The following is an 11,695-nucleotide window of genomic DNA, read 5'->3' as shown; positions in this document are numbered from 1 at the left end:
AACCGAATTTTTAAAGAACATACTAAAAATATTTTATATTTCAATAAACTAGGACTGTGAGTGGAGATTTTGTTAGAAATTCAGATATTCGGAACACCATGAAATCGGGGGGGGGGGGTATTCCATTTTAAAAATGAGATTTTTCGGCGACCTAAATCCATGATTTTCTTTTAAAAAAATAGTTAAAATCATGACAAATTTTGTTCAATACCAAAATTCATGACTTTCCAGGTGCGCCGTGTTTTCTGTTAGTCAGCATGTGAAAAATTGCCAAAAAAATATATTTTTTAAATTTGATTTAATTTTCATACCTTTAAAAACTAAATAAAATACGAAATATTAAAAAAAGACTTTTTGGCAATCTTTCACTTGCGCTCAGCTAACCAAAAAGTATTAATAATTTTATGTTTAAAGTGCAAGAGAAATTGCTGTGATTTAAATAAAAGATTTTGTAAAGCACGTTTGAAAAGAAATTTTGCACCGTGTAACCAATACGGAAACTAACATTCCAATTAAAATGTTTCTTACAATTTCAATTTTCACTAAATAATTTTTTAAGATAGCATTTATCAAATTTTTAATATTTTCTTGAAATAATATTTAATTAATAATATATCTGACTCGAGAAAAAGCGATAAAGAAAATCATACATTTTCCTTAAAATAAATACGTATGACAAGGAAAATGAAAGTAGAAATGTAGGATTTGCTACTTCTGTTTAAAGAAATAGATAATTTATTCTCGTCAAGTTTAAAAGTTAATAACGAAGTTTATCAAAAACTTTTTAACAGAAAAACTAAAATGTATAATGTGCACAATGGTTTTTGCATCACTTTAACCCATATTCTAATTGTAGACATGTTATTGCTGAAACTGAAGATTATTTTTAAAATATTGTTTTATATTTTCTTAGCAGCGCCACCATCTACTGAATTTTTTTTTAAATTGTGGGAAAATAAATTCTTTAGTTTCCTAAGCAAAACGTAAAAAAAGGGTGCGCTACTGAAAGGGTACGTACGTTCTAGTTCAGGGCTGGCGAACCAATGGAACCTTAAAAAGATATTTATTCCAGATTTCCTTGGATCAGGGGTGATTGTGAGCCCAAGTCAAAATTCTGGAAAATTTCTTGAGTAAAAAAAAAAACAAGTTTAAATCGAAAAAAATTTAAACAAGGTTTTTTTCCTTTTTCTCAATATTTATAAGTTTACTTAAAATATATTTAAAATTTTACACATCTATGTCGACCTGGATAAGTAATTGAAATTTAGGAATGTCTTTCTTTCTTGAGTTTATGATTAAAATAACTATTTACTGATAAAAAATTAATATTAATCTTGAATATAAGTTTATAAAGTATCTGGCTCTCTCTTTTCCGGAAACTTCCGGATCACGGTTAGCAAAAAATTCGGATTTTTTCCGGAGTACAATCAGCCCCGTTGGATAATAAACCTGTATCAATGTTTTTCGCCTTCCTCTAATTCTTCTAATTTCAATAAAGTTCTCTTTAAACATTATTTACGATTCTTATCTATATACAGTAAGAATTCATTATAACGACAATTTATTAATACCACACGAAAATGTCATTATAGCAGCTTGTCATTAAAGGTAAATAAATACATTCATTGTTAAAATAGCAATAACAATTCTAAAAAATTAAATAAACATATTTACTTGTTTTGAAAATGTCATTATAGCAGCTTGTCATTAAAGGCAAATAAATACATTCATTGTTAAAGAATAGCAATAACAATTTTAAAAAATTAAATAAATATATTTACTTGTTTTAATTCGAACAACTATTTTGATTTAAAATACATATCTGGAGTAGATGGCTTTTAACTGCAAATTGTGGACTGAATTAAAAAGTTCTTTACTTCATGTGGAAATTTCTACAACAGGAATGAATTAGCAGCAAGTATACAAATCGCTACAAGTTTTCTCAAGAATAAAACGAAAAGGAGTGAAATACCTTTTGACGTCATTTTAAATTTTATTTTATGACCTTCGTTGAACAGTCGACCCAATTTTTCCGGTTTACGACTACTAATGTTCAACTCCGTAGCCTTGTAATTTTGAACCCAATTCAGAATACAAGGGAACTCCTGGATCAAGTATTGGAAGAAATTAGCCTTCATGGAGGACTTTTTGATGGAACTAATCTGCATTTGGTTACATAGAGAGGAAGAACACGAGAACCTCCCACTGCTGACGGCAAGGGGACTCTAACCCATGATCCATCTACCACTGAAGGATATTTCACGTCGGCACTGTGGTCGGTGCCAACCGGATGCAGAATTCGTGTCGACCAGTCACAGCTGGGATTCGAATCTGGTTCACCTCATTGGAAGGCGAACGCTCTATCTCCTGAGTGACGTCATTGATAAATGTCATAATGTTGATTTTAATAGTAAGTTGTCATGAAGAAAAATAAGAGGGCATGATAGTCATGTGTGGTTAACAAAAGGTGCATTCTTTTAAGATGCATGATAAGTTTTCTAAACAATTGCCACTTGTTAGGACGAAGATAAAAAGCATGTAAAGTGAGAACATGCAATTCACCTAAGAATAATTTTTACAAAATGAATTTCATTTCAAATTATGAAAACTCAATCTTTTTTTAGGAAAAAAAAAATACTTTCTAATAAATAAATCAGGATATCTATAAAGACATGAATATATTTTTGTTTCACTGTTAGGAGTAATGACTTTTGTAAATCAGGCGTAACATTCCTTTAATTTATAATGGAATTTGCAATTTTATTAGAAACTAAAATATATATTTATAAATATACATATGAAAAAATAATTTGTAAAATCATAGTAATAGAAAGTGCCAAAAAAAGACAATACCTTGACAAGATAACCACAAATACTCTCAATAAAAAATCTGTGATATTTTTAACCTAGTTTTATCCAAATTTGTTGATTTCTGTAACCAATGGCATAAATTGAATTAATTTTTCGGTTATGTCTAATTCTTAAACATAAAATATCTAATTAGTTAGGAGTAATGACTTTTATAAATTAGATATAACATTCCTTTAACTTATAATGGAATTTGTAACTTTATAAGAAACAAAAGTATATATTTATAAATATACATATGAAAAAATAATTCGTAAAAATCATAGTATTAGAAAGTGCCAAAAAAAAAAGACAATACCCTGACAAGATAACCGCAAATACAGAAAATAAAAAATCTGATGTTTTCAACCTGGATTTATCTAATTTTGTTGATTTTTGTAACCCATGGCATAAATTTTACTATCAATTTTTCGGTTATGCCTTCTTTCGATTATGGTGTTTGTGCTGAATTGTTACCCACCTGAACTTTAGACCCAAACTAATTGATTTCTCCTGACATCTTGGATATTTTAATTAAATTCCTTGACATTTCCCTGATTTCGTTATTTGTGCTGAACTGTTGTCTACATGAGATGAAAGAACCCGATTGAGAGAAAAAGATGATTCTGCATAAAAAAAAAGTAAATTTTCAAGTGAAAAACATTATCAGTGAGATATTCACATTTTTAAAAAGTTCTTCTAACCCTTCATATTTTAAACTTTGCATATCATAATACCATTGCAATTAAAAAAAATAATAAATAAAATAGTTTTTTTTAAGAAGCATAAGAAAATTCATAGCCAAAGATCTGGCAAATTTAACTAAAGAAACTTTGCATATCATAATGCCATTCCATTTAAAAAAGAAAGTTCTTTTCTTATTTTTATTTTTTTAAAAAAAGCATGAGAAAATTCATAGCCAAAGATCTAATTAATGAAACTTTTTTCAATGAATGGATTTACAATGAAATTTTGAGCCATACTATTTTCTGCATTCAAACTTCTTTCCATACAATAAAACAAAAATACATTAAAGTGTATGCAAAACTAAAAGTCAGATCTCTTAAAAATAGATAAAACCAATTCAAACCTAATTAAGTCCTCGAATCTAAAGAAAAGTTTGCAAGCAAGTTAAACAACTATAAAGTTTTGTTTACAAATTGGAAAAAAGTATGAGAAAATTAGAAATATAAAATAAAAAAAATTTATAGTATTTAAAATATATGAATTTATTGATGAAACTTTAAAACTATTGAAGTTAAAATTTATAGTAGTTGGGATTTTTTGGGCACAGAATTCTCATACTTAAGAACAAGAAAAAAAGTAAGAAATATACAAAATTTTCAAGCATAAAGAAAAAATGTAGAACACTTGCGATATCAGTAGCTATAGGACAATGCTTTTTTTTTTTTAAATATAAAAATTTCTAATTATTAAAAATTCACAAACTAATTTTTTATATCATTTTTATTATTATTTCAATATCTATAAAAAACTGGCTTAACAATATATGGATTCTTTTTAAAACAATGTTAACATTAAAATTTTTCTCAGGAATTCAATTTAAAACAATGATTCAAACCAACTAATTTTAATGTACATGAAAATTAATAAGAGAATAAAATTTATGAAATATACATACAAAAATTTTGAAAATACTAACAGTAAATTCTAAGCTATTTTTTACTTAACATAAAATTTTCAATGTTTATTTGGCTTCATTCAGTACAAAATATATCAAGCAAATAAATTAACTTTGAAAAGCAATTTATAAATTTTTTTTATTTAATCAACAATGCAAACACTAGCGATACCAGTAGCTATGTGAAAGTTTTTTTTTAAATGTCTAAATTTTTAATAACGAAAAATTCACAAACTTATTTTTTATATCATTTCATTATTATTTCAGTATCAATAAAAACCTGGCTTAGCAATATATGGACTATTTTTAAAACAATGTCAACATTAAAACTTTAAAAAAATTTTCAGGAATTCAATTAAAAAAAAAAATTATTCAAACCAACTAATTTTAATGTACATGAAAATTAATATGAGAATAAAATTTATGAAATTCATACAAAAATTTCAAAAATACTAACAGTAAATTCTAAACAATTTTTTTACTCAGCATAAAATATTCCATTTCAATTTGGCTTCATTCAATACAAAATATATCAAGCAAATAAATTAACTTTGAAAAGCAATTTATAATTTTTTTTTATTTAATCAACACTGTAAATTTAATATAACAAAAAAAAGAAGAAAAAAATACACAATTTAAACAATTTTATCTAATGAATATATATCACAACTAAACTAATAATATAAAAGACATTTCCAATAAGAGTTCATCAATATGAATAACACAAAATATAACTGCCACCATCTTATTACTGAATATAAAAAGTCTATTGAAAACTCTGAAAATATTGGGAAAGGTACGTCAAATTGCATCGTTAAAATATAGCAGCCATTATAAGTTAATTAAGTGTATGACTAGACAATATAATAAATAAGAAATTTTTACAATTCAATTCCTTCAAAGAATTTAAATATAAAAAATTTATGCATTTTTTTCAATACAAATCACAGTCAATGGAATGGTAAAATTTAAATTGTGTAAAAAATTTTGTAAACAGTGCAATATAAGTATTAATTAAAAATTCTATATTCTATAAAGACATGGTCTCGATCAGTCTCTCTTCTTAACAGTTGGCATTTTCTTTGTAGGTGCGGGTAGTTTCTGTAATACAAAAAAGTACAAAACTTTAAAGATAAAATTTTATAAAAACAATCCCTTCATAGTGAATATTAAAACAAACAAACAAAAAAATTCTATAATAATGTAATGAATAGTTTTTTTTCTTTTTTCGAGTCAACCATTTGTGAACAGTTGGTGAAAATGGCAAATTCAGCTCCCCACCCTAAATGCTTAATTTTATTAACAAGCACAAAATAGAATTAAAAAAAGCTAAATACTAAATTGCAAATTTAATGAAGAAATAGTTCTAATTCGATGAGGAAAAACTATATCACTGAACTATTTAAATATTAGGAGAAACTATATCGCTACACTATATAGTTAATCACTATAATTATTGTTGATGTTATCAATTAACTAATTAATTTTTATAACTAATAATTTATTTTAGTTACAGTTACCTACTGCTGTTATATTAATTAAAATTAGGGCAGTATTATAAGATACCAAACTGATAAAAAACTGTACCAGTGTACCTCAACAAGATTCCGGTAATAAAAGGTAATATTAATCCAGACTATGACTATATCAAACGCTTTGGAGAACTTTAATTGAAATAATAATTTTATAGACTAAACAGTGTTGTTTAATGGAGGTGTTAAACTTCCAATATTAAATTTTAAAAAATTAAAAAGTTAAGATTTTTAACTGTAAATGATTAAGATAGACTTTTTTAAAACTTCAAATTATCACCCTAAAGTTCTTTCATTACTCGCATAAAAGTGAAATTCTATCTCACCGGGAACAGCAAACAGCAGTTTTAACCCAGCCTTTAGATGTTCAGAATTGTTAATAATCTTTCATCAAATCAACTTCAAACATTGTAAGACAGCTAACATTGAACCAAAGATTATTAAATCTGATGGATACTTACACAAATTACAGAGACAAGAACTTAAAAAAGAACATTTTGACAGATCAGGAGTTCCTTTTCATGCTAAATCCAAATTAACAGAATTAATTTCGAATTTGCAGCTATTTTCGGCATATCACAACAAATAATAGGTAAATGTATTCTTAAAGTCCCTCTGATAGAAATAACTCAAACTATTCCTGTACCGATTGTGCCATGTGAACATGTTTGTAAACAAATATCAGACCTCAAATATACAGGGACAATAGAAAACTCTAAATGTCTGTATTCATTTTCGCTTATTTTATTACAAAAAAAAAAATAATACGCAAATAACGCTTAATAGTTGATTATCGTAAATTAAATTACTGTTTCATCTACTAATAAACAACCACTTGAGATGCCAATTACATATTTCCTAGCTTTTAAAATTTCTTTAACTTTTTTTAATCATTCTTAACCGAATTTTACTTAAATCAATAATTCAGTTTTTATTACAATTTATAAAAAGTGAATATAAAATATTTTATTCCTTTTCTTATAGATCAATGTAACGGCTAGCTTTTATATTCCAATACTAATGTAAGACTCATTAATTCACTGTCTCGGCTAAATTGAAAACAAAATTCTATTTATAACTTTTTAACTCTTTATTTCTTACCACAAAAATGTTTCAGTTACATGGTTATATCAAATTTCTCACAGTCTTTTTGGCGATTCGCTTTCGCCAAATTATTTTCAAATTTATATTGATTAGGGGGGGGGGGTTGGCTTTTTTGTTTGGCTATGCTATCTTTCGATAAATCACCAAAAATGGATCTCCTCTCATGCTCCTAACTGCCCTTTGGGAACAATTCAATGACTTTCTGATTAATTAATTTCACTTTTGTTTAGGTAGGCCATGGGCGATTTATCTCCCAGGGCCTGTCCTCATTGATATTATTATGCAAAATTTAATATTTAACTTAAGTCTTATTATGGATAAAATATAATTTGTATCTCCAGTTCTACAAACACTAAAAAGTGTTATTATAATTATATTATCTTCAACTGCCATTTTCATTATCTTGTTTTCATCACAATCTTCAATTATTCAATCATACCATACAACTCCAACCACACCTATTTTCCCTGGACTGACATAACATACCAAACGCGAAAAGAGTGAGTACTTATAGCTTGCAGTTAAAGCACATATGAGCTTATAGGACATACTGATGGTTTTTATGTGATGCTCAAAATATGCCTATAGCAGTCTAAGTGTCAATTTGATTTCAAAACGGAGAGTTTCTAAAGGCGCTAAATGCAGTTGCAACAGTCTCCTAATTTAAAATTACTCAAAACATTTTTAGGCCTTTTGGTAACTTAGCAACTAGAATATTTTGCCCCTTTTATAAAAATATTAAAGGTAATGATTAAGCTTTTATTAGCTGATCATAGCTAGCCTATTAGTTATAAGTATTCAAACTATAACTTCTACTTTCACATGATACCTGGAACAAATATTTTGGAATTGTTACTACTTTATAAGTTAAACCACTATTATTGATATATATTACAAAATGATTTAATTTTTATAAGTATGAAAAGCTCAAGGTGAAAACAGACTATAGAACAAATCACTATAGACAAGTAATTAAATTAATTGCTATTAAATTCAAGTATCTTAATATAAAGTTGAAAAGACCTATTAATGAAGATTTAAATTTGATTCTTTAGCTTTTAACTCTTTTTAATTTTTAAAACTCATACTCATTTTTGAGAATAATATGTAAAATGGCAGTATTGTAGTGAATGCTGAACCAAGAGATTCTTTTTTTTTTAAGTTTCCGCAAAGAGTTTTATTAGCTAATATTTCTTTTTAATTTCAAAACAGAAGATGCCAGTGCATTTCAAAACAGAAGATGCCAGTGCATAAACGAACTCAAAATGAGTAATTATAAAGTTTCAGCAATCATGCCCTTGGTCACACAATTGTAAATCCTAAAATTCCAAAACCTCTTAGCCTGATGACCTTGTTAAAGGATTGGTAATTTTAATAACTTAATCAGGGCAAGCAGCCAAATCTTTCAACAAAAAATAAGCACCTTTTCAGTACTTTTTAAGCACTCAAAAAATATTTTTAAGTACCACATACATTAACAAATTACAAAATTATTTTTAGACTTTACATGAATTATTAGACTTTACATGATCATGATAAAATAACTAATTTTTGACAAGGAACTTTTTTCTTGATTATATTAGCCATTAAAAAATGATGATATTTTTCGACTATTTCAGAGAGTGGAAAATGAAGCTTGAAATTGAAAAGATCTTGCAAAATGCAGCAGAATTGCACATGAGAATGTAATAATCTCACCGAACCCAGCTCGCATGGGGACTCGTAAGTATTTCATCGAACCTGTAAAATGATTGTTGCCTTCATAAGCTATGGATCTCGATGGTACACTAAAATAGATTGTGGTTGAATGAATTGTGAAAACAGTGAGTAGGAAAATCACACTTTTGCATAAATCACACTTTTGCATAATACGTGGCGAAAATCGACATGGTTAAAGAAAAAAAACTTATTTTGGAAAAGGGAAAATTAAACACTTTTAAAAACACCCAATGAAAGAAATCACCTTTAAGGGCTTTTAAAAAACGAAAATAAACACCTTTAAGCACTTTTTAAAAACACCATGCACCATATTAATGGCATTAGCTTAATTCTACAATAAAAATTAATTTCAAATAGTCTCTTAGTGAATAGATATAAAGTAAAATCTACTAAATTTCCTCAAAACGTAAATAAAGAGCTTGGTGCAGCATAATAATAAGCCATATTTTTGAATGGAATTTAGAAATCAGGAGAGGAATTAGAACTATCTCGAACCAGGAAAACAATTTCGTAGAAAAACATTCCGATCATCAAGAAGACAATAGAATGTTTCTATGTATAGTGCTCTTACCCAGGGGAACCCTAAAAACTTTTGAGTTACCTGCCTGGAAACAATACTGAGCTTCAGTTAGATTTTTTTTAAATGTCAGCATTGAAAAAAAAATGCATCTTGCCACATTATTTACTCACATTCTACACACTGACAAATCATAGCAGAAAATAATCAGAAAAAAATAACAAGATTAAAAATTGTAGTACTTATATTTTTAAAATGTTAATATTTACTTTTGCATATTCTTTCATTTTCTGTCTATTTTTCATCATTTGGTCTTTCCTTTCTTCTAGTCCCTTACGACTTTTAACTTCTTCAAGATTATTATAAAGACTAAAAAAAATAATAAAATAAAAAATAAATGTATATTTACACTTAGTATATAGGATGAAATGGAATAAAAAAAAAAAAAAACAATGCAATGCAAGCTAAAACTAACCGTTTGGTTCGAGCTTTATATTCTTTACCAGGTGTTTTCTTACAGGGAAGTTTAACTGTAAAAAGAATTCAACACATATTTTAAAGCAAGTAAATAAATAATTAAATATATAATGAAAAACCCAAAAATTAATCTTCATTCAAATAGATAAATTCATTTATGTAATTATCATACACCCCAATATGTAAGTCAAAACTCTCTATTTTTCATTCAAATTTTCAGTATGTCAAGTGTATAGGTTGACAACTGAAAATAAATATAAAAATTTCTAAAATTAATAAGCATGAAAAAAATTATGAAATCTCAAATTTTATTAAGTTAAAAATATTTTACATTATTCTCCCTGAATATGATAAATTTCCCCTCAAATAGAGATGTTATTGCTACAATAACGTTAATGTAAAATGCTCAAATAATTTTAACGTAAAATGTTCAAATAATGTTGTAAAATCTTTTAAAAAGTGTTATATTTTGAATATTTTGGATGGGGTGAGGTGAAGACGATTTTTGTAAGGCCCAGGCAGAAGAATCCATTGCAGAGTATAACCTGTATGATGACACAGCTAATATTTTTGAATCTGACACAGATGAAATTCATGAATTATGATATTTGTAGTCATTTCGGTACATTTTAAGTTTTCACTGTTGCGTTATATTTTTTGAAATTTGAGTAAATTATCTTACCTTTTCTCATTATTATTTTGAATGCAATTTAAAGTATTGTTTCCCCCCCCCCCCCAAAAAAAAACTTCATATGTAAGAGAGAAAAAGCAAAATTAATAACATATTAGAAATAGTTTTGAAAGGGGTAAATTGATACAAAATTATCTGAATCTATCTCATTGTTAATGATGCATCTATATTTCACGTTCAACAAAGTCTGTCTTTATTACTGGTGTTCAGGCAATTCCGGACTTTTGTCATATTTTGGGGGTTAAAAGAGGTGATTTATTCAATGGGATATATTATTGTATATATATATATATATATATATATAAACTGCTGTTTGTAGAAAATGCAACACCATGAAGGAATCATCAGAATCAAATGAAATTCGCAGCAAATGTCAATTATAGGATATTATGCAAATTAATAAAGCTTCAGAGCCATCGCGCGTGCGTGGCACGCGCAGCGCCCTCTGAATTGATGCTGAAAGCGTATAAATAAAGTGCTGTAGCGGGACGTTGAAAATAGTCTATGATTATTTGCAGGGTTCTTGCTCAATTATTTCAAAAAAAATTAGGACTTTTTTAGCACTTTTTTAGGACTAAGAAAAAAAAATTAGCACTTGATGTAAAGTAAAAATAACATACTTTATCTATACATGATATTAAAAAAATACAAATAAAGTGTTTCACGATTCATGAAGTAAAAATTACATAATTAATCTATACATGATGCAAATTGCAGCTTAATTTTGTCACAATCTTTTTCCTCAATTTTCTATTTTTGACTTAAGTAATTTAATAAGTTTCTCATTTTTAGAACACACTTGCTTTTGTTTTCTGACATTAATTTTGGATTGATGCAAGCAACATTTCTAACAACAGAATAGTTTATTGGACATTTCTCTAGTAAAGTTTCTAACATTTTGGTGATAAACTTTCTGCAATCCTTCTTTATATTAATATGATCCCGGTCAGAAATAACTTTTGAGGCCAACTGCTTTAAAATTTGGTCACCTTTAAAACCTACACTGATTTTTGTCAGAGAGACATAATTCTTTTCATCACAAAAATTAAAATGGCACAGTTTCTCCAGAGAATTTAAGTTTTCTGTAGATTCTGGCTTCAGAATGTTATATAATTGCACACTATGTAATACCAAATCCTGGATATCTGCAGCAAAAAATGGTAAAA

At 27.1% G+C, this 11,695-nt stretch overlaps 1 protein-coding gene across 4 annotated transcripts in view; it reads right to left on the bottom strand.

The window, feature by feature from the left end:
* Nucleotides 1-4,296: 4,296 nt before the first annotated feature.
* The window catches only part of LOC107451476 (uncharacterized), a 46,391-nt gene continuing 38,992 nt past the window's right edge, over nt 4,297-11,695 (bottom strand). For all 4 annotated transcript variants that reach the window (XM_016067587.3, XM_016067588.3, XM_016067590.3 and 1 more), the window contains 3 exons: nt 9,837-9,891; nt 9,631-9,730; nt 4,297-5,590 (listed from right to left, as the gene is read on the bottom strand). In XM_016067587.3, the coding sequence (XP_015923073.1) occupies nt 5,540-5,590; nt 9,631-9,730; nt 9,837-9,891 (206 nt within the window). In that variant the 3' untranslated portion in view covers nt 4,297-5,539. The remainder of the gene's footprint in view (nt 5,591-9,630; nt 9,731-9,836; nt 9,892-11,695) is intronic.

The sequence above is a fragment of the Parasteatoda tepidariorum genome, chromosome 3 (assembly GCF_982258835.1).
Source record: "Parasteatoda tepidariorum strain Cologne lab strain chromosome 3, Ptep-v5.0, whole genome shotgun sequence".
Lineage (NCBI taxonomy): Eukaryota > Metazoa > Arthropoda > Arachnida > Araneae > Theridiidae > Parasteatoda > Parasteatoda tepidariorum.
The sequence above is the reverse complement of the archived record's forward strand: the minus strand, read 5'-3'. Positions and strand labels throughout refer to the sequence as shown.